At 33.7% G+C, this 27,019-nt stretch overlaps 1 protein-coding gene across 1 annotated transcript in view; it reads right to left on the bottom strand.

The window, feature by feature from the left end:
- Positions 1 to 1,023: 1,023 nt before the first annotated feature.
- The window catches only part of LOC145267010 (uncharacterized), a 173,625-nt gene continuing 147,629 nt past the window's right edge, over positions 1,024 to 27,019 (bottom strand). Inside the window, exons 2-4 of the mRNA XM_080122910.1 lie at positions 15,838 to 16,529; positions 7,188 to 8,275; positions 1,024 to 1,236 (exon numbers count right to left, since the gene is read on the bottom strand). Coding sequence (XP_079979036.1) covers positions 1,182 to 1,236; positions 7,188 to 8,275; positions 15,838 to 16,529 — 1,835 coding nt within the window. The 3' untranslated portion in view covers positions 1,024 to 1,181. The remainder of the gene's footprint in view (positions 1,237 to 7,187; positions 8,276 to 15,837; positions 16,530 to 27,019) is intronic.

The following is a 27,019-nucleotide window of genomic DNA, read 5'->3' as shown; positions in this document are numbered from 1 at the left end:
TTTTTTGCGCAGACCCAAATGGCGACTCCCGCTCGCAAAAAGAATAAGAAAAAAAAAGAAAAAAAACCAACCAAAAACCACTTGCTCTTTTCAAAAATAATAAAAATAAAAACTCCCACGTGATGTGTTCTTGTCAAGTTTTTCCAATATGTGGGGATCGAGTTATTACAACTTTCGGTACTTGCACAGTTTAATCAAGACATTGAAAAAAAAAAAAAAAAAAAAAAAAAAAAAATGAAAATATTGAATAATAAAAAAAAGTTTTCTTTTTGGAATGAAGTTCTCATTCATTAACGAAGATCACCGAAAAAAAAATTTCACTTAATTTGATGAAGTAGTTTTCTATTTTTTTTTTTTTTTTTACAGCGAAAAGGTAGCCATGTTTGAATTTTTAGACCACGAGGAAGGGAGGAGACACCACGAGGAGATAACTCAGTCTAACGCGCCGACACCTCCCTCACCATGTTAAATAATAGCTTTTTTCTTTCTGTATTCAAACATGGCTACCTTCAGCTCGCTGTTATAAAAAATTGTTTTTTCACCGTGAAAAAAACAAAAAACAAAAAACACACACACACACACACACACAAAAAAAAAAAAAAACCCTATTTGATCAAATTAAATGAATTTTTTTTTCGGAGAACTTAATTCCATAACGGATATACAATATCTTTCTTTTTTTTTTTTTTTTTCAATATTTTCATTTTTTTTATGTCTTAAACTATATAAGTACCGAACGTTGTAATAAAAAATTGAAGACCCCTTTCAAATGTCTAAATATTGACTTTTCTTTTTTTGCTTTTTGATAATAATCAATTGATAATAAATTGAAAAAAAAAATATATATATATATATAAGGGGGTGTGCATTATACACGTCCGCAAAATTGTAAGTTAAAAATTAAAAAAAAAAAAAAAAAAAAGAAAAATAATGGAAAAAAAAAAGCAACAGAAACATCATAGAAATTTGGCCAGCGATTACTCGGAAAAAAACAAACAAAAAAAAACAAAAAAAAAACAAACAAACAATAAAAAACTTTTTTTACGGATGCACACAAGAGATAAAATTTGCTGATATCTCTTCCTGAGTTTCACTCTTTTCTTTCTTTCATATATATATATATATTAAAAAAAAATGTTTCTTGTTAAAAAAATCTATATCAATTTTGGTCTTTTTTTTTTTTATTCAGGATTTTCATTGTTGTTCGCTTGGTTCTGAAGATGTTCTCTCTGTTTCCTAAAAAGATAAAAAAATAAATAAATAAAAAATCATTTTTCAGTCGAAATTAAAACGAAAACGTACACGAATTCAAACAATCAAACTAACAATCAATTAAAGGTTAGCAGTCGACCATTGAAGCAAGACATCGGATCACACTTTGTGCAACGAAGCCATCAACATGTATGCAAATGATCAAGCCATAGCGCGAGTGTGACGTCATACCAGAGTTGATTGGCCAAATAAAGAATTTCATGGATAAGGACCGTCGTGTGTCTATAGAGACTAAGTGTACAGTTTGATGTCAGTGTGGGAACTGTACTCACAATTATTCGTGAGGAACTGAAGATACAGAAGATTTGCACAAATGCACCTGTCCACAACTCCATCCTTGTCACAGACTATTTGACCAAGATGGGTATCAAGACAGTTCCTCACCCTCCCAATAGTCTAGACCTTGTTCCCTGTGACTTTTGGTTATTCCCTAAGCTCAAGGAAAACTTTAGAGGCTGTCGTTATGAGACAATTGAGGAGATGAAAGAGGCTGTGACGAGGGTCATTGACATGCTCACACAAGAGGACTTCCATGGGGCCTTGCAGAAGTTGTTGGAACCGCACAACAAATGCATTGCAGCCGGAGGAGATTACTTCGAGAGGAACTAGAGTTTCATGTCTATTGAAAAGAGTCTGGAAACTTATTTAAGGCACCTCATAAGATGCAATACTCATTTATCCTCTAAACTTTTAAATGTAATTTTCGAACAACTGTATACGGGGAAACAAATTACAGACATAACAGCTGGTTATAGTTACAGATTAAGAAACTGTTAATTGACCCCAAGAGGAAAATTGGAATGTAACCATATTGTCGCTGGCTTGGAAAATACGTGTCAGGCAGCTCAGGATGGAAACGACAAGCAATATATGCCTTTTTATTTCAACTGAAAAAAAAAACAAAAAAACTTGAATTTCTTTCCTTTGTTTCTTTGTGAGACTATCATAAATAACGTCAGGTTCGAGTTAAAACGTAATGATTACTTATAAAGCATATGAATTAAGACCAGTCTCTCAGAATGCTGCAAATATATCATCAGCTTAATAGAAGGGAGTTTGATCATCTAGAGCTATCTAATTGTTTCTGCATTTCCTAATTCTTAGCCCATACCTACCCTTGAGTAGACTTGTATTATAATGAAGTCACCGACACAAATGCAAATGACCGAGCATGGGGCAAGCATAACGTCACAGAAATAAATGTATGTATGTGTGTGTATGTATATATATATATATATATATATATATATATATATATATATATATATATAAATGTGACATAAGAATTGGAGGAAGAGGAAAGAGAAAAGAAGAGGAAAAAAAAGCACATGGCGGCAACAGACTTTTAAGTGTCGACACAGCAGATCTTTTTTTTTTTTTTTTAATTACATGGCGGCAGGTCAGAAACTTTTAAATAAGATGCAGAAATGCGACTATATTGTCACTGGCTTGGAAAATACATGTCAGGCGGTTTGGTGTGAAAACAAATAAATGCCTTTTCTTTCAACTGAAAAAAACTTGTGTTGAATTTTTTTCCTTTGTTTCTTTGTAAGATTTTCATGCATAATGTTTGTGTTAAAATGTAACTACCGCGTTACGTATGGATTATTTGGTGCTGTGATGATCAGGCCTTTTGCACAAAAAGGGTCCAAAATGATTGAAGGTTACCATGAAAAAGAATGCAGTTGCAAAGAAAGAAAGAAACAACAAACCAAACCGAAAGAAAACTTGGAGAAAGAAAAAGAAAGAATTGCACCGGTCTATGAGTAATATCGTTTTTCTTTTCTTTATTTATTTGTGAACTGTTATCCTCATCATAGTTGTTATTGATGAGGATAACAGTCCACAAAAAAATAAATATACAAATTACTCATCTCAAAGGATTTCAATAATAAAATTTTTTTTTTTCCTGTTTCACTTTCGAAACTTTTTTCCTCCCAACTGTTTTGTCAGTCATGTCTTGGTATCGCAAGAAAAATAGAAAAAGTAGGTAAATATTAAATAATTGAGGTAATAAAATGAATCAGAAACTGCACGCCTGTGGAAGTCTCTACCGCTTGCTTGTTTCCCTCCTGACTTCAACTTGGATGTCTTCAAGTCCAACATAAACAAATTCCTGATGAACCACCCCCTTAAGTAAGACACTTTATCAAATCTCCAATACTAACGATTACTATGACACTATCCCATTGATTACTGTACACACAATAACCCTTACCCACGAGTGGCTTCTGGGCCTTGATAAGTGGTGACCTCCTTGTAAAAAAAGAAAAAGTTCCTTATTAAAATGTAACTTCAATGTATAACAATATAATAAGTGAAGCATGCATGGTCCCCCATGAATGCACAGCGAACGAGTCAACCTGACATCTTACCGCTATGCTATAACGCGACAGGAAGTGAAAAGTGTTCAAATTAAGCGATGTCATTCAAAATATTGACTTGCACAAATAAATTAAGAATCACGCAGGCAGAAATGAAGGTTGGCTTTCCCCCCACATTGATTAAAGCTAATTGCTTTCAAGATGTCCTGGCACGAAAGTCTTTGCTTCGATGATTTTCGTTTTATTTATACAAAAAAGATGAACAAACACACAAAAGGACAGAATAGCGTGAATTTTTAAAAAGTCAATGTAAAGAAATGTAGAGACGACTTCCGTTCGCAAATCGTAGGTATTATAATCTAGGGAGGATATAAAAAGTTCTAAAAAAATAGTAACCCTTTTGAGAGCCCCCCCCCTCCCTGAAAAAAAGCCTTTCTTGGGCATGCAAAAACGCGTGCGCCATTTTGCCTTTTTACATAATATATATATATATATAAATTTAAAGGAGATTAGAACAATAGTCTAAAGAGCAGAGTGTATTTTAATGTAATATTAAAATTACTAATTTAATTAAAATACAGGGCAAAGAAAAAGTGCTCGTTGTAATTTAGATATATAATAAGCTCGATAGGTAAATATCCTAGAGCTAATTTAATATTCAGTAATGTGATTAATAATTTAAAATTCAAATTAGAATTAAATTAAAAATCCGTTTCACAAGAAGGAACAACAACAAAATCAATAATTTGTACGATCGTTTCGGAAAACAATGTTTTTATTGTGGTAGACATTAAGCCACGGACAATAATTTTCACATATAGTATTTTTAACAAATAAAGTTTCCTCATCAGCAAAGTATTGGGAAGGGTTTTTGATATATGTAAAAGCCACCATAAATAAAGCTAGCATTAAAAGTATAGGCAGGTGTATCTTTTAATTCTTCGCCTTTTGAAATCAGCAACTAAGGTCAAAGTATTCATATGGATGTTTATTATATATATATATATATATATATATATATATATATATATATATATATATATATATATATATCATATTGAACCCAATATATAGTAATGATTTAAAAAGTAAAAATTAAAAAAATGACTTTTGCGCCACACCGAGAATCAAAACCAAAACGTTTAGCTTATGATTTAATTTTTCTTTTGACGTTAATGCAGAACTATGAAGACATGTTTGCCGCAAGGCTAAAAATTAAAACATGAACCAATAGCTATTACGTTATGCATGCATATTTGTAATGTAGTAGTTCAAAATTTAAAATTTTCACACCAATCTACTCTGGCTAAAATCCAAATATAAAGTTTTGCATGAGTTCGAATACCCTATTTATTAAGTTTCATGCATGTAAACGAAAAACTGACAGAGGAGTTCGATAGGCAAAATTTTGAAACAAATATATACATGCATACATAAATATATATGGAAAGAAGTTTGTGTTTACTATAAATTTTTTACGCAAATATAAATCATGTAGAATATCTGAAAAAAAAAAAAAAAATTTATAGGAATATAAATTATAGGAACCATAAGAGTAATAGAGAATTTATTAAAATGAATGTTTAAAAGAATATGCAAATTAGCTAGATTTTTTTGCAGATGAATGCAATCCTATGACCCATATATAACAAAGTTGTATTTTCTTGTTAAATAAATAAAAATGGGGTTTTAAAAAAAATGGGGTTTTAATCAATACATACACAAAAAATATATAAAAAAATCAACAAATTTACAAGAATATAAATTATCAAAACCAAACTTTGAGCCAAGCTCTCTGGCAAATGGAATTGCCAACTGACACTAGCTTTATTTATTTTCTTCCCAAAATCTGTTGTAAGGCATCATGGGTAGTGACCCATGATGCCTTAGGATGAGATTCTGGTGGAGGAGCCATTCTTCCGTTTGTGCATATTATAATATATATGGAAACATAAATCGTAAAATTGCCAACTCATTAATGAAACAGTTGTTTTCTTTTTTATAACCTTCGTTTATTTCCTGCATTTTTCCATTACAGCCGTTTCATTAATGAGTTGGCAATTTTACGATTTATGTTTCCGTAAAAATATCCTGTCCTCAACAACTTCTTCAGATGTTTATCCATTAGATTTTTATAACAAATGGTATATTTTTTTAACATGCTGGACATTGTATTCGGGTAAAAAGATTTCCACAGTCATGCTTCCTCACTTCCTCCATCTTTTGGTGTTATGTAAAGATAGTTTTTCGTTTTAATCTGTACTTTCGTATTTTTATTTTTTATTTATTCATTATTTATTTTTGTTTAAATTTTCCCTTTTTTTTTCTTATTTGTTTTTTTCCAATTATCATATAATTTTATATAATTTTATTCCTATATTTATGCATGTTTATTTTAATATTGTTTTTTTGCTTAGTGATTGAATTCGTATTATATTACCCAATGCAGGGGAGGTCACTCTCGTGGTATCATTTTTTATCTAGGATTACCTCCCTTGCATTTTTTTCTCCCCTAATCTGCTCTAGTGCATGAAATTAAATATCTGTTTCTGTGCAAACACCTGTGGATTATATCTAGTCTAGAAAACGTGAGTCTTGATTTTCAACAAAATTTTGCACTATACATGCTCTGTCCCTATTAAATAAATACATTGAGCTTAACTCAAAATTAACGGTGACTGGTTTTAAAATAACAATCTAGACCTGTTAAACAAAAACGGTATACATTGAAAGTAACAACATTTTAAAAATAAACTTTTAAAATATATATATATATATATATATACACACATATATATATATATATATATATATATATAGTTTATATATATATATATTTTAATACTCTGTCTTACACGTGTTTCATTGAATGGCTTTTTTTTTTTAATTTCAAAACCGGCTTCGAAACCTAGTAGGTGATGCCCTTTTCTCTCCTCTGCAGACTCTTTTCCATATATATATATATAGTTGATATATATTTTTTCATAATACTCTGTTTTACACCTGTTTCATTGAATGGCGTTTTGAACACCAAACAACTTATCAGAGACAGCATTTTCAATAAAACAAAAAAAACCTTCAGTTTCTTTTTGTTTTATTTTTTTCAAAATCGGCTTCCAAACCTAGCAAGTGATGCCCTTTTCTCTTCCCTGCAGCCTCTTTTCCGCAGAAGAGACATTACGAACCTGGCTCTACTCTATTGTTATTTTCATGGCAAGTGCTCGTCTGAGCTCCAATCCATGGTGCCCCCTTGCTAAACTTTCACAAAAAAAACACTCAGTTACAACAACTATCAACAATTTTTCCACTTTCTATCTGTGTCTAAATCTTAACGCAGATTCCATGAACACAACTTATTTTCTAGAATCGCCCGCCTGTGGAACCTTATTCCATTGGTCTACTTCCCGGTTGCCTACAATATGGTATCTTGCAAGTCTGATGTAAACAAATTCTTGTTGAACTGTCCCATTAAATAATAACGTTGTACCAACTTACACTATTAACGATTACTACACTACCACCTTACAATCATTAATCCTTATCCTTGAGTGGCCTTCGGGCCTTGATAAGTGGTAAAAAACTATTACTTACTTGAGTTCCTCCTCCCTTTCTCTCATTTCTTTCAACTCCTGTTCAATCATGGATCCGGCGTTACTCCTCGCTTCCTGAAAGGAGAATGTTGTCGAGATCTTTGGTGTCCGAATAACAAAGTTTGGCGTGTTTCGTTTCTGTGAGGTGCTCATGCTTTTTGCAGAACTCTCCGTCTCTCCCAGCTGAGATTCGGGCAACTCCTTTGCAGGCGTATTCTTTTTCATAGTGACAAAATTTCGCTTCACTGGACCCTCGGAAACCTCCTTGTATTTCATGTTTTCTCCGACCCACTGTTCGGATGTCGTGTTGATCCGCCCGCTCTCGCGGAGAGTTTCCTCTCTGCTTCGTTCCTGCTTGATTTCCTGCTGGAGTCGGCTGGCTGCGATTTTCTTCATCGCAGCACCTTTCAAGTCATTCTTCTTTTTCGGATGATATTTCGATATCCGCGAAACATCTGTCTTGGCCTCAGTGCTCTGCTGGGCGACAGGTTTCTCGTTTGTGGGGTAACCCTTCTCTCGGCGTAGTTCAGCCTCTCTTTCGCGGAACAGTCGGATCTCACGTTCAATTGGCGTTTCATTTATAAAAGCTGATGATTTGCTAGTCGATGGCGGAGTAGCACTGTCACTATTGGACGATACATTCATTGTGTTTTCCTCAAGTTCCAAGGATTTTACGGACCCTTCCAAGTCGTCGACACTGTTTTTTCGGCTGTTTTCGTGTGCAGAAAGAAGCTCGGATATGGATTTCTTTCTCTGCAGCCGAAAATCTTCCTCTCGTATCTTGGCTTCCTCCAATTCTCGTGCAATTTTGCTCTCTCCGATGTGTTTGTATCCCGACGGTTTTTCCTCAGAGTGTGTAACCATGCTTGGAACGGACTCCGACACTTCAATCGAATGTAAGGGAGGTGGATTGTCATTGGCATCGACAATTTGATTGTTAACATTGGTCGTCTCTGTGGCTGGTCCGTTATCAACAGGTAGCGACTGTTTACGTAACTTTTGCTGCTCTTTGAATTGCGCGTCCCTCTCTCGTTGCAGTCGGATTTCCATCTGAACAACAGTCTCTCGATAATGCATTGGAGTCGGTTTCTAAAAAAAAAAAAAAAAATTAAATTTAACCAATTAAAAAAAAAAAAAAATATATATATATATATATATATATATATATATATACTGTATAAACAAAACCAAGGCTTCAAAAAAGGTGTTAATAGCAACATAAAGTGTATTTCATTTTAAGTTACAATTGTTTCCATACCAGTTCGACAATTGCAAGCATTATGGCGTTTGAAAATTTTCACAACCAACATTTCTTCAGACTTCTTGAATAAAAACACTCTTGACAATAGAACATTTTTGAAAGAAAATTCCCTTAACGAAAAAGGGGCATGTGAAAAAAAAACAAACATTTACCCTGATTTACACTTGATATAAATTAAATGAGTGATCGTGTTCTGCACAATGGCAAAAGAGTTCATTTAGGGCATTACCATTCCTTATATCTTTTCTGTGTTCGTTAAGTCTTAATTTCAATTTTCGCTGTCAACAAGCGTACATAGGTGAAACACAGCGAAAATTTCCATTTGCACAAGTAAAATCCAAGCAAATCCCGTAATTGGAAGAAGATGGTCCATAATAATCCAAAGGCAGAAATCCATGGAATAATTCACAAAAATGTGTACAAAATGTGTGTGTATATATATATATATATATATATATATATATATATATATTTTGAGAAAAATAGAAAAACCGAATGAAATTATTAAAATAATCAACGTTTCGTCCTTATTTCATAGGACATCTTCAGGATATTAAGTAAAAATGCAAGAAAAGAAAAAGTCACAGATCGTACGAAAAAGAGAACAGTTTTTGAATCCTACCCATGTCAGGAAGGGCAAACATATGTGTGCGTATGGGAAGGTTGGGTTGTTCGATGTCTATATATACGCTTTTAAAAATGCGTTAAAATAAATATACATAACGTCAACCACCGCTGGTATTTTTACATTTCTTATATATATATATATATATATATATATACATATATGCACATAAAGTTATGAACAGTACATACGGCCCGAGCAAAGCTGGGCTGAACTGCTAGTATATATATATAATAATATAGCGGAAAAATTATTTTTTAATTTACAGTTTTAAATTTGTTATATATACACACACATCGTGAAACATTTGTTGATCATCATTCAATCCTGGGCACCGTTGGGTTTCCCTGCTAGTAAAATATATTATGATGTGGATAACTTTAATATTTCTTGGTTGTTGTGTGTATGGCACAAGGTTGAGAACCCAACATGCAACCATTTTATTTAGTTTAGATTGATTGAGATTGTCGGACTGACTTCTTCATCTTGTTTGTTAATGTCACAACGTTTCGGCCGTTTTGCCCTCTGGCCTTCATCAGGTGTTTTGTATCGAACTGGACAATACCTTAACTTCAACTCCCATCACCCATACAGTATCAAACATTGAATCGCACGCTGCTTACAACATCGAGCAGAGACAATAAGTAGCGACACCATTACATACCACCAAGAAATGGTAAGGTTGAAGAATACCCTCCGTCGTAACAACTACCCCGATAGCATACCATCCACCAGACGTGTTAATAGTATAAGAGAGGAGAATGAAACCCAAAAACCTCCAACGGTCTGCCTACCATACATACGAGGCATCTCCGAAAAGATTCAGAGAATATGTGCCCCCTACAACATCAGGACGGTATTCAAGAGCGAGTCAACACTCAGACAACACCTGGTACGAGTGAAGCCCCGCATGGAGGAGAACATAACCAAAAACTGCATATACTCCATCCCATGCAGTTGCAGAAAGGTTTACAAGGGTGAAACATGCTGCCCCCTTAAAGTAAGGGTGGAAGAACACCGAAAAGCGGTAACTAAAGGGGAGATGGAAAAATCGGGTATAGCCAACCATGTCTGGATGGAGAGGGGGGACCATCGCCTCCTATGGGATGAAGTAAAAATAATAAACAGAGGGACCCACTGGAAAGTGAGAAAACTTAAACAGCTCACATGCTCGGACATAACAACCTACTGAGCAAATAACAACATAGGTTTAACATTAACAAAAACCAACTAAGAATTGTCCAAGTGACATATGGCTGAGTGGTCCTAGACGTTGTATCAAAGTTTACAGTTACCCAAAGGTGCCGAGTTCAATCCTGAATGAAGGCAGTGAAAAAAGTAACATTCAAAACAGAGAATCAGCAATTATGTCCCAGAGCCTAGCTGGAGTCCGAACGCGGTACCCCCGTAATAATAATAAAGGGTTGGGTTCGAGACTCCTAACAAACGGTTTCCCAGTTCGATACAAAACACCTGATGAAGGCCGGAGGGCAAAACGGCCGAAACGTTGTGACATTAACAAACAAGATGAGGAAGTCGGGTTAGGGTTAGGGTTAGGGTTATTTATTTAGTTATATTTTATTTTATTGCATTCATACGTTTAATTATTTTATTTTATTAAGATGTATTTCAATTTACTTTAATCACTTAAATTTATGTATTCAGAAATTTAATTAGTTATTTTATTTTATCAATTATATTTATTTCCATTTATTTTTATTTATTTTATTATATTCATGCATTTATTAAATTTACTGTATTCTTTTCCATTTGAACATATGTTAGAAGCAACTATTAAACTTTAAATGCGACACAAAATCAGAAAGCACTAACTTATTAAACGTCTATTTTTTACTGTGTTCGTTTACTTACAATTAGGATTATAGATAAGAAGGCGTTAGAGTAATCTCAATCAATGAAAACACCTCATCTCAAAAATACAGACAATTACTATTAGTTTAGATTGTCTCACATGGAAAATGTGAAACAATCGAAACAATTTTGGATCGTATCACCCGATCGTATTCTCACCCCCACCTCCCACCCTTCCAAAGCTCGTAACCTTCAACGAAGGTCAAATACTAAACCACCTTGCATTAAATATTAACCTCGTTCGACCGTTTACATAACAGAACTTTGAAAGGTCATCTTTAATTCAAGAGATTTTTCAAATCTTTAATTTTATGGTACATGAACCCTTTTGAATAATTTTTTATCGTTGCCCATAGTTTTATAATTGTTTTTTAAAAGAATTTTCGTGACCTTTGACCCAGCAAATGTCATCAAAGATCGGTGATTTTTTCTTTAAGTGTAAAAAAAAATAGTTTGACGGATAAAGTACTTGATAAAATTGATAAAATTCAGTTGTAACTCGAAAATCTTCTGGAGGTTGAAGGTTCAATCTTCAGTGTGGGCAATACTCAGAATTGTGAATCACTTTAGCCTTGGTCTCGCTCCTCACGGCTGACAGAGCGAGACCATGTTAACTAGGTGGATGAAATAAAAGATTCCGTTTGTCGAAATTCTGTGTAGATTTCCGAGTTTCACAAGATACACCTGAAAAAAGGTGTCGGAGGTTATGTCGGCTGAAACGTTGTGAAAATAGTCCAAGTAATAAAAATCACTCGACTGCTACAAATAACAGGGATGTGCCAAGGATGATGAAACCAAAGTTTGCAGCCACAATTATGATCTCAAGTGTGTGGTTTCAAGTGAGGGCCACATCATGCCACCTCACATCTTCGAAGTTGGTTTGAAAGTCAACACGAAAGTGTACCTGGATGTGCTGAAGAGTGTGGTGATCCCCTGGTGCAATCAGGTGACCGCTAGCAGAATCTGGGTGTGGCAGCAGGACCTGGCGCTGGCCCACAAGTTCAAAGAGACCCAGGCTTGGTTTTAGAAGGAATGCTACTAATTTTTACCCTTCTCTCTCTTGCCCCGCCCCTTCCCTGATCTGAACTTGGTGGACTACTTTGTTTGGTCATACATCGAGAACATCACCAACATGACCTCCTATAACACCAAAGCCAGCCTGATCGCCGCCATCCGCTGAATATTGTGGAAAACGCATGCTCCCAGTTCCAGACTTGGCTACATTAAATAGATGTCAGCTCCACTACATAATCAAATTACCTAAATAAATTCAGGTAACTTGATTATAATAAAAAACGTTTAAAATAAAGTTGTTTTCTTTAGGACGACAACTTTATCCTTCCACCCTGTACCTGTTATGGCTAATGAGAAAGGAGTCTTCATGTCACCCTTGACTATGGTCAACCACTTAAATTTTTTTTAAATTTTAAATGAAACAGCGTACCAGTATTCAGCATCATATTTGGTTTAATGTCTGTTTTAAGTGCTTATCGCTGGCCAGGTCTCTATTTAGCCTTCCCTCTACCGCATATATTTTTATTACTTCCTTCCATGTAAAGGAAAAATAAGGGAAGTGAAGGTTGCGAGGCTGCCGAAAGTAAACCCGAGGTCTATTTTACATTAAATCATCATCATCAGTTTACCGTCCGTTTTACATGCTGACATGTGTTGGACGACTTTAATAAATTGACTTTGAAAGTAAATTATCTCTGGTCAGGCTTTTATTTACCCTGGCTTCCCTCAAGTCCATTTGGCCCTGGATATGACCTAAAACTATATCCGATGGTGAGACCCCACCTTGCGGGCCTTGGGGAGTGTGGAGCCACCCTTTAATTACTATCGCTCCCAGGTCCACTCTGACCCAGAGTGGTAGTACCTGTCCCAACTATGGGTTAAATAGAATCTGACTTTAAAAAAAAATATATACTCCATTAAAAATTTCTCCAAAATCACTGGATTCGGCATTAAATAACCTGAAAAAAGGTTGATATGCCGTAAAACAAAACCAACCAACCTCAAGTCCATTTGTATCAGTTTTTTCTTTGGTCATCCCTTGTGAACTGAATCTGTTTTACATCTACCCAAGAACTCTCATGTTGCAATATCTTTGATTTAATGAAAGGGTATGACTGGAGAAAAATGGAAGTTTAAACTTATAGACACTGGTGATAGGAACTAACCAATCAGAAACCAGAATTGCTCCACAAAAATATTGAATCTTTTAGCATTCCCGCATATAATTTTTTTGTGTCAATACAAGAAAGCTCTTTGCTTTTTGTCTGCAAAATTAAAAAGTCCAAGACTTATACAGAATGGCTAGCGAATCTTTCATCTCCAGGACTTCATATAAATTAAAGCGTTACTTGTCCTACTCTTAGTTTTGATGTCAATAAATTCAACTGCAACGTTCGACACTCTGCTGTGTAAACTCTCAACTTCAAAATGCGACTCACTGCTCACAAGACTTGCTTCTTCAACGTCTAAATCTTAACTTCCCAGTCTCTCAAAACTCAATCTTTTTAATTCCTAACCAAAGCATCTCATTTGCATATCATGTGACAAACCCGTAGCCATATAAAAGAGAACAATGGCCAATATTATTCCTTTCTTCATTCTTTCCGGCTGCTCCAAGACAGGTTTGTAATAATTTTTAACATCTTGTCTTTGGTAACATTTCACACCACATTATTCCAAGACCAAATAAGATCCTCTCAGAATGGTCATATAATGAATGGTGCACCTATTCCAAACTTTCTTTTACAATTCAGGAGTTAGCGCGCAGTACAGACAAAATTACATAATAATCAATTAGTTACAACTTTTCAGAAAGTTTTATAAAAATCCAAGGCATCTTTTTTTTTTTTTTAAATAAGCACAAGTGTCAATTTTAGCCATTTTAACCCGAAAGGCAACCCTAGGGGGTGGGGGAAACCGGAGTTTTCCCAGAAAATCTGTTCCGTTACATTTTTACTCATATCAACCCTTTATACCAACACCTTACAGGATATCAACCTTTTCTAGCAACAAACGCAACAAAGATGTCCACCAAACACTGTACACGTCTGGATTTCACAACAATTCACCTCACTTCACCGAAGTTCTCCAGCTAACATGAGTAAGCTGCATCATGCACACTGATACACTCATCCCTGGATGTTCAGACCATACCGACCCACTGAGTACACCCGAGCACCTGAACAACGTTGACACCGCTCTCTACGGACGGACGAATTTCCTCGCAGACCCACTTGTGACCGTAAGCATGTAGTCGATACCTTCGCGAACCAACTTCAACCCACTGTGCTGACCCTTGTGCACGCTTCATAAACTCCGTGGCAATACAGTCTATAACCGCAACACTTGCACTCAAACTAACATCCTACAGTTGTACAAGTTTTTAACACATTTTTTCCTAATATCCTTTAACGTCGCAACTCCTCCTTTTTCACGTTGATACTTATTAAATAAAAAAATTCTCTCTCGTTCTCTATACAGTGGACACACGCACGCACACATATATATGCATATTTTTCTCCAGTTATCTTTTCTTTTCTCTAGCTTCCAGCTAACTAGGAAGGGAGTATTGTGGGAGTTGAAAACTCCCAGGCTAACTCGATTGTCACCCTTTAACTCAGAAAAGAGAGAAAGAGACATTGAGACACAAAAAGAGAGAGGGAGAGGCACATTGAGACACGAACAGAAGAAGAGAGATATGAAGAAAGGCATAGGGACACGAAGAGAGAGAAAAAGAGAGACACACACAACGAAGGAAGTGTTTATTTGTTACAACAGAGGCACTATCGATATTCTAGCCGTAAATTACATCCACACATGACAAACGTATGACTTATTGATGAGGATTGTAGACATTCGAAAGCAATTTTGGAATCTTTAAGCTGTCGCTTATGAAATAATTTAACCCGTTATAACCTAGTTGAACTAATTCATTCAGTCGTAAATAAATGAATATAATGGCATAAATAAAGTTTTATTTTTATTTTTGTGTACAAAAAAAAAAAAATGTATTTTTTTTTTTATATATTTAGTTTTGTACCCAAAACCATTTTTTTTCATCTTTCAATTTTTTTTAATTTCACTTTTTTCATAGTTTTATCCCTATTATTATTATATATATTATCCTATATTTCTAATTTTTTTATATTTCTAAATTTTTTTATATTTCTAAATTTTTTTTATATTTCTAAATTTTTTTTATATTTCTAAATTTTTTTATATTTCTAAATTTTTTTTATATTTCTAATTTTTTTACATTTCTAAATTTTTTTACATTTCTAAATTTTTTTACATTTCTAAATTTTTTTATATTTCTAAATTTTTTTATATTTCTAAATTTTTTTATATTTCTAAATTTTTTTATATTTCTAAATTTTTTATATTTCTAAATTTTTTATATTTCTAAATTTTTTATATTTCTAAATTTTTTTATATTTCTAAATTTTTTATATTTCTAAATTTTTTTATATTTCTAAATTTTTTATATTTCTAAATTTTTTATATTTCTAAATTTTTTATATTTCTAAATTTTTTTATATTTCTAAATTTTTTATATTTCTAAATTTTTTTATATTTCTTAATTTTTTATATTTCTAATTTTTTTATATTTCTAAATTTTTTTACATTTCTAAATTTTTTTATATTTCTAAATTTTTTTATATTTCTAAATTTTTTTATATTTCTAAATTTTTTTATATTTCTAAATTTTTTATATTTCTAAATTTTTTTATATTTCTAAATTTTTTTATATTTCTAAATTTTTTTATATTTCTAAATTTTTTTATATTTCTAAATTTTTTTATATTTCTAAATTTTTTTATATTTCTAAATTTTTTATATTTCTAAATTTAAAAGGTTAAAGAAGTAAAGAATTTTTACCATTTTGCCGACAGAATCGTCAGACGTCTGATTTTCACCATTTTGTTGCCTCATCTCGAATTCCTTTATTGCTTCTTTCTTGGCGATCTCATGTCCAAGATCGGCTTCTGTCATCTCATGGTAAGTTGGCTTAAACTTCTCCTTGTCCGTATTTTCGTAGTGCTCGATAATCTGCTGAGTCTGGACCCCGTTCAACTGTGCCTTAACCATTTCTTCCTGTTCTTTTTTCATTGCCATCTTTTCTCGCAGAATTTGACGTTGTTCGTGTTCTTGTCGCAGCATCTCTTCCCGTTCCATCGCCCATCGGATCTCCCGTTCGATCGCACTCTCATTCTCATTATAATCATCGTTGATATTCATTGTGTCTTGGTTATTTCTGTTCACGACTTCGAGGTTCGCTGTGTCGGTTTTGTTGTTCGGTTTTCCTGGAATGTTGGGAAGTTTCACTGACCAGTGTCGTACGACTCGTTGCGCCTTCTTCACTGGCACGTTGTCGGTTTCTTCGCTCTCGAAACGGGCTTCCCAGTGCTTTTTGATGGCTACCAGATCTGCTATCGAACCTCGGTCGACGGTATCTGTCGTTTCTTCCTCTTTCAGGATGTTCTCACTGTAAAGATTTACTTTTGGTGGTAGGTCAATTCCTGTTGAGCACTTACGGATGATGAGAGATTTGCAATCGTTAAGACCAATATCTGAAAAAAAAGAAAAAAAAAATTAAAATGGAATTTAACAAATAAATAAAATTTAAAGGAACAATTCAAATATCTAGAAAACTTTTTACGCTTGCCAGTATCCTATATTTCTATAACATAAAGACGGGATGAAGAAGATAGTGTCCTTAAAGGAAAGGGGAGCCTAAAAGCGGAAGTCAGAAATTGCGTGACTTCTGCTGATGGTTGGTTGGTTGGTTGCTTTTGTTTTACGGCATATCAACTCTTTTCAGGTTATTTAATGCCAAATTCAGTTATTTTGAAAAGTTTTTAGTAGAATATTTTTTTTTTTTCCAAGTCGGTTTCTATTGAACCCATAGTTGGAACCCTAACAGGTACTACTACCATTCTGGATCAGAGTGGACCTGGGAGCAATGGCAATTAAAGGGTGGCTCCACATTCCCCCAAAGCCCGTAAGCTGGAGCCTCACCTTCGGATATAGTTTAAGGACCCTCAATCCCTGGACATTAATGAGAAGAGACTCCTGACGCAAAGTCTCCCTGCTATTGTGATTCAAGATTTCTGCTAAAGTTTATCTAGGATGATAAACGCTCCACACGACCATAACAGCATAACCGATTCGTCGTTTGTGATTGCCATGTTTGGATAGAATGCTTTGAGTGATGCCTTAAAAGTTAGAGGTTATTCCAAAGCGAGATTCAATACAAATATTTAACTTCTGTTTGTTTTTATCTGTCTCTTTTTTGGCTGACAACTTAAGCAAGTGGATACAAAACATGTCCGTTTCTCCAGGAGCCCCATTATCGCTATTATTACTGTCTCATATAATACGTTCATGTAAATATTTAATGTACGGTAAATAGTGTGTAAAAGATGGATGTGCATCAATCTTAAGGTGACGCAATTGCATACAATGTCATGTATCTGTCCTCGTCTCTCTCTCTCTCTCCTTGTCTCTGACCTGGGTTCAAGATGACAAAACAACGTATAATGTTTTATACACACAGCTTCAATAAAAAAAAAAATTATAATGGTTTACAAGAAAGTCATCACTAGGGCTAGGACAACAGCATATTCTTTCCATCGTTTTGACTCTCGAGTGTGTATCCGTTGATATCTTATATGCTTTTATATACAGTGATGTGGTTCTCGGTTGATTAACTGTATCTAGTTGTGTAAGATATATACTAGAGAGTCAAAACAATATCATAACCCTAGTCATCACTTATCAAGGGCCGAAGGCCACTCGAGGATAAGGGTTAATGAATGTAAGGTGATAGTGTAGTAATCGTTAATGGTGTAGATTGGGTAGAATTTGGATCATTTAAGAGGACGGCTCAACAAGAACTTGTTTACATTCGACTTGAAGGCTACCATATTGTAATTGGCTGGGAAGCAGGCCAGTGAAACAATGTTCCACAGGCAGGCAGTTCTAGGAGAGAAGCTTTGTTCAGGGAACCTGCGTTTGGATTTTGGCACAGATAGAGAGTGGATTGGTTGGTTGGTTGTTTTACGGCATATCAACCCTTTTCGAGTTATTTAATGCTGAATCCAAAGATTCGGAAGAAAAATTTTTTTAATAGAATATATTTGTTGTTTTCACGTCGGTTTCTATTTAACCCATAGTTGGGACCCTAACAAGTACTACCACTCCGGGTCAGAGTGGACCTGGGAGCAATAGTAATTAAAGGGTGGCTGGCTCCACACTACCCAAAGCCCACAAGCTGGGGCCTCACCACTGGATATAGTTTAAGGTCATATCCAGGACCCCCATTGAGGGACTTTTACCCTCTGCAGGGGGGCAGTCGGTGTATTCTAATGCCCCACCGACAGGGCCATAGAGAGTGGGGGAAATCGTATATAGTTGTTGTAGCTAATTGAGTGGTTGTTTGTGACAGTTTGACAAGGGGGACTATAGATTGGAGCTCAGACGATCACTTGCTATGAAAATAACGATAGAGCAGAGGAAAGAGGCTGCAGTGAAGAGGAAAAGGCATTATCTAGGTTTCGAAGCAGTTTTGAACTATCAAGACAGGATAGGGTGCGCTGAGCAGCCCTTTTCCAAATGTGGCAACAGTACTCCATTTTAGAATCTACTTGGCTCTTATACAGGTAGAGAATTGCATTAGCAATGAGATACCTACTGGAGCGGTACTGGTATGAATTGGTTATATTTAATATTACAGATACATCTAATTATGGATCTGTCATTGTGTTGCAGTCGGGCGATACATCTTCATGTATATAAACGTGACCTTGTTGTCTACGCGTGAAACAGTCTACCAAAGTACTGTAAATTTTTGGTCTATAGACTTGAAACTTGATATATAGGATATTCGGACCTGTGGAACAAATTCGATTTTGTTGGTAGCCAGTAAAAATAGCTGCTAAAGAGTAAAATTTTTAAAATATTGTAATTTGGCAGGTATAAGTCGACTAAACGTATATCTTTGATGCATGCGCAAGTATACATTAAAAATTAACATAGTTAAACGTGCAAATATACAGTGATACGTTTAACTACGTTAATTTTTAAAGTTTTTACATGCATATGGAATTAACAAGACGGTAACAAATAACACTGGAGACTTAAATGTTTTGGTTTCGATTCCAGCTGATGGAAGCCAAATCATATTTTTTAACTTTTGAAATCACTACTACATATTGGGCACAATATAATAATCAATAAAGAATTGGCTCTATAATAATTAATACAAAATCTGCATAAATTATAATATCACTTACGCGCATTTTACGACCAGGCAATGCTGAGCAGCATGCTAAAGTGAAATATATATACATATATATATTTCAATAATTTTCCCCACTCTTTATCTGCGCCTAAATCAAAACGTAGATTCCATGAACAAAGCATTGTTTAGAAGTGCACGCCAGTGGAACTCTCTTCCGTTTGCCTGTTTCCAACCTGACTACAACTTGGATGCCTTCAAGTCCAACATAAACAAATTCCTGATGAACCACCCCCCTTAAGACACTTTTATCAAATCTCAAATACTAACAATTACTATGATACTATCCCATTGATTACTGTGCACGCAATAACCCTTAATCCCGAGTGGCTTCTGGGCCTTGATAAGTGGTGACCACCATGTAAATATATATATATATATATATATATATATATATAAAATAATTATATTTATATCTCGGCAGTAGAATGAAAAGCATATCTTATTTTTCTTTTATCAATATTATTGGAATTTTTTCCTTTTTTCCTTGTACACATTTTTGTGAATTTTTCCATGGATTTCTGCCTTTGGATTATTATGGACCATCTTCTTTCAATTACGGGATTTTTGGATTTTACTTGTGTAAATGGAAATTCTTTTAACTTTCTTGAAGTTATATACTTGGATTTTACCGTCACTGGATTATTTATCTTCCACCAGACTATCCGTTCATGTATAAATCACCTTTTTCTTCACCATATTCCCTCTGCTTCACTTTTTTTTTTTTGTTTTCAAGTAAGATCTTTGACTTACTTTTTGTTTCATCAAATACTTTTGCATGCAAAATCCGATCCCGCATTTTGCTAATTCCTACCCTCTGATGAGAAGGAAAGTATTTCTTTGAAACTCCGCGGATTAAGGACTATCCACTTATCTAGTGTTTCCTTTTCAGATTAAATATGTTTTTAACTCATTTCAAAGTGTTTTTTAACATATTTTATTAACTGTTTGCTCGTTTGCGTATTGAGCGTTTTATAAAATTAAATTTTCTATATATAAATACTGTTATTTATATTAGTTTGAAGTTTACCATAGCGTGTATCAGGTAAACACTACATCTCTTTGTTTTCATTAATTTATATGGAGGAAGATGTGTTTCCTGGGGACCAAAGAATTTGAAACATAACCGCCTTTGTCATAGGGACGCCCTTCGTGCAAATATGAAGGCAAAACACAAGAAACATCCACCTAAAAATGAATATGTATGCCACTGTGGTTTTTTTTTTTTTTACATGATAGTCACCACTTATCAAGGCCCGGAAGCCACTCGGGGATAAGGGTTATTGCGTGTACAGTAATCAATGGGATAATAGTGAGTATTGGAGATTTGATAAAGTGTCTTACTTAAGGGGGCGGTTTATCTGGAATTTGTTTATGTATAAATATTATATGTTAATGCAGAATTCTTATTTATTTTAAACAAAAATATCATAGGTATGAAACGTTAAATTTCTTAAAAAAAACAAAAAAAAAACATGTGCATGCAAGAATTGTTTTTCTAAAAAGTTCACTTCTTGTAAGTAAAAAAAGAAAAAGGAATACTCGAGCTGAGATCGAAACCCAAACTTAAAGACAATGAGTCAAGCACGATGACCATTAGGCCAGCTTGACACGATCTTTGAAAAGTGTTTTCAAGCCTACTTATTAACTTAAGTAACGTTATGTGAACGATTCATGCATGCGCATTCGTGAAACAGTTGACAAAGATAAAAATCCGATGCCTCCCCCCCTCCATGTACCAATTTTTCAATTCCATTAGCTACATACATACATTTAAACAGACAGGTGAAATGTATATTATAGATTAATCCTGACGACTCGGGAGTCCTACAAATCGGTAACCCTGACTACAAAAGCAACAAGCAACCTCTGCACATTTTTCTACAAGGTGAACCATTCCTTGTAAAAACCAGTATTAGTAACCAGGAAATCTTATTTGGGTCGCAAATACTATGTGATTATGAATATTTAGTCAGGGTTTACTTGTAGGGGAAAATATCCTTATGCCAGGTTGCTCTTGTATATAGAGAGACCTTAGACAGTCAAGGATAGTGTGCAGGTTTAAAAAAGTTATTCGTATTTATCATATTAATATTTATTTTAAAAAAGATTATCTTTATAAAGCCCCTTTAAAGTCATTTTTAAGGAATCAAGCGGTCAACCTGAGCAATATTCCAACGTCTGTCGTTGAAAGAGTAAGAAAAAAAAAAAGAAAAAAAAGAAAGAATTAAGAAAGGAAAGGGAAAAGAAAAAAAGAAAGAACGAAAGAGTAAGAAATATTAAAAAAAAGAATTAAGAAAGGGAAAAGAACAAAAGAAAGAATGAATGAAGGAGAATGAAGGAAAATGAAAGAAAATGAAGGAAAATGAAAGAAATCAAACGAGAATAAGACGATCACTATTTTTAAATTCTGAAACAACAGCTTTGAATTTTTCTTTTTTATCGAACGTTGAATCGTGTCAGCCATGATGAATGTCTTTCGTTCACAGCAACAAAAGACAAGAAAAAAAGAAAGAAAAAATAGGTCAATTAAGCAAATATTTTATTCTATGACAAACTGAGTCATTGAATCAACAGATAAAAATAAAATAAAAACCTTTTACAAATGCAATTTATAAAAACGAACAAACACGAAGGCTGCATGTACACAAGATGGCCGACGGCCAGTCTTCAGGTATGAACATCACTGCCAATTGCTATTATCTTCGTTTAAATAAAGTTGTGTGTGTGTGTGTATCTGCTAGGTACGGGCCAAAATGACGATTCAAGATATGGGGACCTAATTTCGAAAGCCGATTTATCATACTTTTTTTTTTGTAGGGTTTCGACTACTTTTTTTTGAAAGATTAAAGTTAATTTCTAAAGGAAAAAATATTTGTACACGTGAAAAAAAAAAAAAAAAGTTATGAAAAATGTTTTCACGACGAGCTAACCAATTCAGCTAAATTTTTAAGTTAAATAAATTCATTGTAAAAATCCTTGGAACTCATGCACTTACTGATCCGTGCTGAAATAATAACGTTATTATTTAAAAAGCCATTCTTAACATGGGTGGGGAGGGTGTTTTGTACCTATTCTGTACTTTAACCTTACAATTGAATTAAAAAAAACCCCATAAAACTTTAATTAAACTTTAAAAAAATAGCGCGGATCAGGAAGTTCATTAGCACCAAATCCTTTGAAAGAAATATTAGTTTCTTGGGTCTATTTCAAAAAAAATTAGTAAAGTCCTAAGATATTGAATTAAATAATAATAAAACACCTTGTTTGTATAAAAAATAGCTTAATTAGCCCCCAAAACGAGGGATTCTGCCCTTCGCAAAATCGCAACAAACGGAAGTTTTGTAAACACGGATTATATGGAAGCCCAAAATTTTAGGCAATCGATAGGCTGTTTGGAAATGACGTCATGTAATTAAGTGCTAGTCCCCCCCCCAGACGGGCATCCGTACATTCCTATCCTGAACGTTTGTATCATTTTTACCAATTTTTAATTTAATTATTTTTCTATGTTCTTGCTTTTAAATAAACTTTTTTGTTTTAATTATTGTTCAAGATTATATAAAAAATTATGTTACGCAGAAAGTTTCACATTCCTGCAAACAAGGAAAATATTAAAATATTACATATAAAAATTATGCGAAACCTATAGAGTCTGCCAAACGATTGTGAAAAATGGAACACATGTTTCCGTGACGTCAGATTTGTGTTAACTATACGAATTATGGAAAAGCATAAGCAACTTAATGATTTTTTAAAACCTTTGTTTTCTTCAAGCTGCAATTAATAATTAATCTTTGTTATAATTTTGTTAGGTTTTAAGATTTACACAGTTTAACGATTAATAATATTATAAACATTTGTATATTAAATATGAAATACGGTTTTACTGAATGTTCATTTGGTTACCTACGGGGTTCCATATTTTGTTCGGTAAAAAGAGACAAACAAAATATGGGGGAGGGCTACGAAATGCTTAATATTTGTGTAATAATATTTTCAAATTGGTTTTAATCTGGCGATAAAATAGCTGACAAGAGCCATGTTTATATTAAAACTTAATATTTAAAAAAAATTTAAACACAATTAAAAATTTATGTTGTAACGGAACATTTTGAAATAATGGAATTTTAATCGTTTTAATCTTTTAAAACTTAATTAAAGTTTCTTTTTCTTGGCAATTCAACTGATTATAGTATATATTAATTCGAAAAAAACTCTATTTAAAAGAAAAACAAAACATAATATCATTAAGTTTATATCAATTTTTTAATTGCAACTTCAAGGTAAATTTTTGTTCAATATGTTTATTTAAATTTTTTAAAAATAAATATTTTTTACTTATTTGAACTCTTATGTTTCATAATAAATAGAAATTTCGAAAAAATAAATAGGGGGGGGGAACGCACTAAAAAAATATTTCCTCTCGTATATTTTACAAAAATTGCATTTTATATGTAATTTCATTCTAAAATGGATAAGTATCGAAAATTTCACGAAAATCTGACGATTAGTTGATTTTTGCAAGATTTATTAAATACGGGTATGTTTTCATGTTCGGAATGTCTACTACATGGGAACGTTATTTTAAAGCGCCAATTATGTGAACGCGATTTTCGTCTCGCAATTTCATTATTTTCGTACAATGAAAATTTTTTTGAATAATTATTACTGGTTTATTTTGCCCTTCTTTTAAATGGTACAAAAGTTATATTGATAATATTAATTTATAATAAAGTTAAATCGTGTTACGTGGGGTAATTCTGTGGTGAATTTTGGCAGTCCCTAGCAAGAAAAAAAAAAAGTAGAAATATTTTTTGCTATTATAATTTTTGTGTGTAAAAATATTAAATAAACTTAATTCAATGATAATATCGGTGGTTCGAAAAATTAATTTTTCTTTGTGTTATATCGAATTCATTAATACGGACATTTTTTTTTCGTAATTTTTGTAAAAATTAAAAAATTTTTTAAAAAATTTAATAATTTACGATGCTTTATTTTCATAAAAAAAAAGCAAAAATAAATTTATTCATTTTTTTTTTACTACAGAAAACCATAACTTTATGGCATTTTTTGTTTAAACAAATTTGATATACAGGGTATGGAGATTTGGGAAAATCTATGTGATCGGTTTTCGGCCAGAAATTTGGTTGTTAAGGGGTCAAAATTCAACGATTTGACCTTTGAGAACTCTACCAAACTCCTCCACCAATTTTGGATATAAACAATTGAAATTTTAGATATAGGTTCCTTGGACATAGATCTAACTTAATAACTTGATTTGAGTCCAAAACAATAAATGTTAAGGGGCCAAAATAGGGGTTAAAGTTTAAAAAATTTGATCTCTGCGGTCTCTACCAAATTACTCAGACAGTTTTTGGTCTAAACATTTGAAATTTTACATAAAGGGCATTCAGAGATAGGGCAAGCTTTTTAATCGGTTTGGGTCGAAAATCTTTAGTTACCAATATATAAATGTATGTATGTATGTATGTATGTATGTATGTATGTTTGCATGTCTGCATAAAACTTTCGACAGAGGCGACAGATTTTACCAAGATCAGTATCATTTTGAAGCTCGACCTTTCATACGACAAATATCGAAAAATTGGCTAAAAACATGGATTTCTTCACCTTCAACTGGGCACTTTTCAACAGGGAGGGATCGCTTTTTCCGGCGATATTTTTGAAAGTCCTCCCCTCTTTTCGATTTTCTAGCCTTAATTTAAACCTACGTCACTTCCGGTTTGGCAGTGGTCGTAACAGCAAAGACGTCAGGTTTTTCCCCATTCTTTTCCTCCTTTGCGGTACGGGTTCGAGCCTGTCTTCCTACTACCACTTTTTTTTTTTTGCTCAACAGACCTCCAAACACCCGAGCAACACCGGGCTCCCATGCTAGTATATATATATATATATATATATATATATAATAAATTCCACAGCCAAACAATGTCGCAGCCCACAAGAGCCATGACAGTCAAAGAACCGGAAGTAAAAAAACTCGAGTTTCGCCCTCATTTGGGCTCATCAGTTAGACACATCCGAACTCAGGATTCGAAACCCGAGCCTCTTGTATGCAAGGCAAGCACTCTACCAACTGAGCAAACGCCCTGCACACAAGAATTTCTATTAACCAACACAGATCAAGCAAACCGCGCCGAAATCCGACTGTGAAATGAACCTACTTCGTCTCAACAAGAGACACGGTCATCCAACCAGAAATAACCCCAAGCCGATGTCTCACAAGTAGAAGTTTTAACTTGAAAGGACGATGCCATCCAGCAATGCTAACCAAGCGAGCAACTTATGATATATATGTAAAATCTCAATACAGATGCATGAAGGTGGGCCAACTGTGAGTTATATGACAGGTGAAAGCAATAGTGTCTGTTATATTTGTGGAAAACGGTGCATACCAGCAGGATGTCTGGATGTGGTACCTCCGGGGACATGCAGCTGTCGTACCAGTCACCCAATCTGGGTGACTGGACAACAGTTATCGATCTGAAATATATACACAACCTGCACGACTAAAGGTTTTATATTTAGCTACTGATAAACCCACTTGGTGTTTTAAATGTTGATTGTAAAGACAAGAAAAGGCATAGATATAACATGGAGAGACAGGTTACTTTTGTACGTGTGAGATAGATGGATTCCTCTTCCCGCTACACTTAGTCCCATTGTATATAACCCTCTCTCTTCTCCCCATTGAAGACAGCACCTAGACATATCTCTTCTGCTGGAACCAAGTCTCACCAGCCAAGAGGCAGAAAATCTTCATCCAGAAGTCATTATTTTGGTGACTTTTGTTCTGGGGTAACTTTTAACTACTAAGGTGTCACTCAAATTTTTCATTAAAACATTCATAAATATTAAAAAAAAAAAAATAATAAATTCTGCACTAGCCAGACTTTTTTTTAGCTATTAAATTTTGAATTCCAATATAAACAGCGCTTTTTTTAAAAAGTAGATTTTTTCTTATTATTTGAACAGGTGCGTGTTTAACCAAGCACTTAAACAATAAAACCTCAGTCTTCAACATATTTACAACCATAAAATGTTTTAATCATAGTCATTTGTTTTCTTAGTTTTGCATATAAATTACAAAATATCTGATATTTCTCGAAAACCTCTGTCCTTGAAAGAGAGACAACTAAGTGTTGCTGCTATGGTTCTAAATGACCTGAAATAACAGCAAGGGGAGACTTGATTCCAAATATTTCTCATATAATATATCTCCCCTCTTTGGTTTTCCTATATAAAGTAAATTTCACAGTGGATAAAGATTATTTGATACTGGAGATATTCGTAATCGTAAACTATTTCCAAAATAGGTCAGATGTAAAGTATGAGCAATATTTGGAATCAAGTCTCCCCTTGCTGCTATTTCAGGTCATTTAGAACAATACTAGCAAGTTTTAGTCTCCTTTTCATCAAGGCCAGAGATTTTGTGGAAATATATATATAGAGAGTAGAGAGAGACAAATAAAAAGGAATAAACCAAGTTAAATGTGTTCATCAACGTTTCGTCTTTATTTCGAGACTTCCTCTGAGTGAAATGAAGACGAAACGTTGAACACATAACTCGGTTTGTTCCTTTTTATTTCTGTTTTGTCGGAATACTTTTTCCATTATTCTCATTGTGTGTGTATATATATATATATATATATATATATATATATATATATATATATATATATATATATATATATATGATGAAAAGAAAAGTATTCCGACAAAATAGAAAAATAAAAA

Source organism: Euprymna scolopes, chromosome 42 (genome assembly GCF_053919585.1).
Source record: "Euprymna scolopes isolate OS-2025 chromosome 42, ASM5391958v1, whole genome shotgun sequence".
Lineage (NCBI taxonomy): Eukaryota > Metazoa > Mollusca > Cephalopoda > Sepiida > Sepiolidae > Euprymna > Euprymna scolopes.
This window is presented reverse-complemented; position numbering and strand designations above follow the sequence as displayed.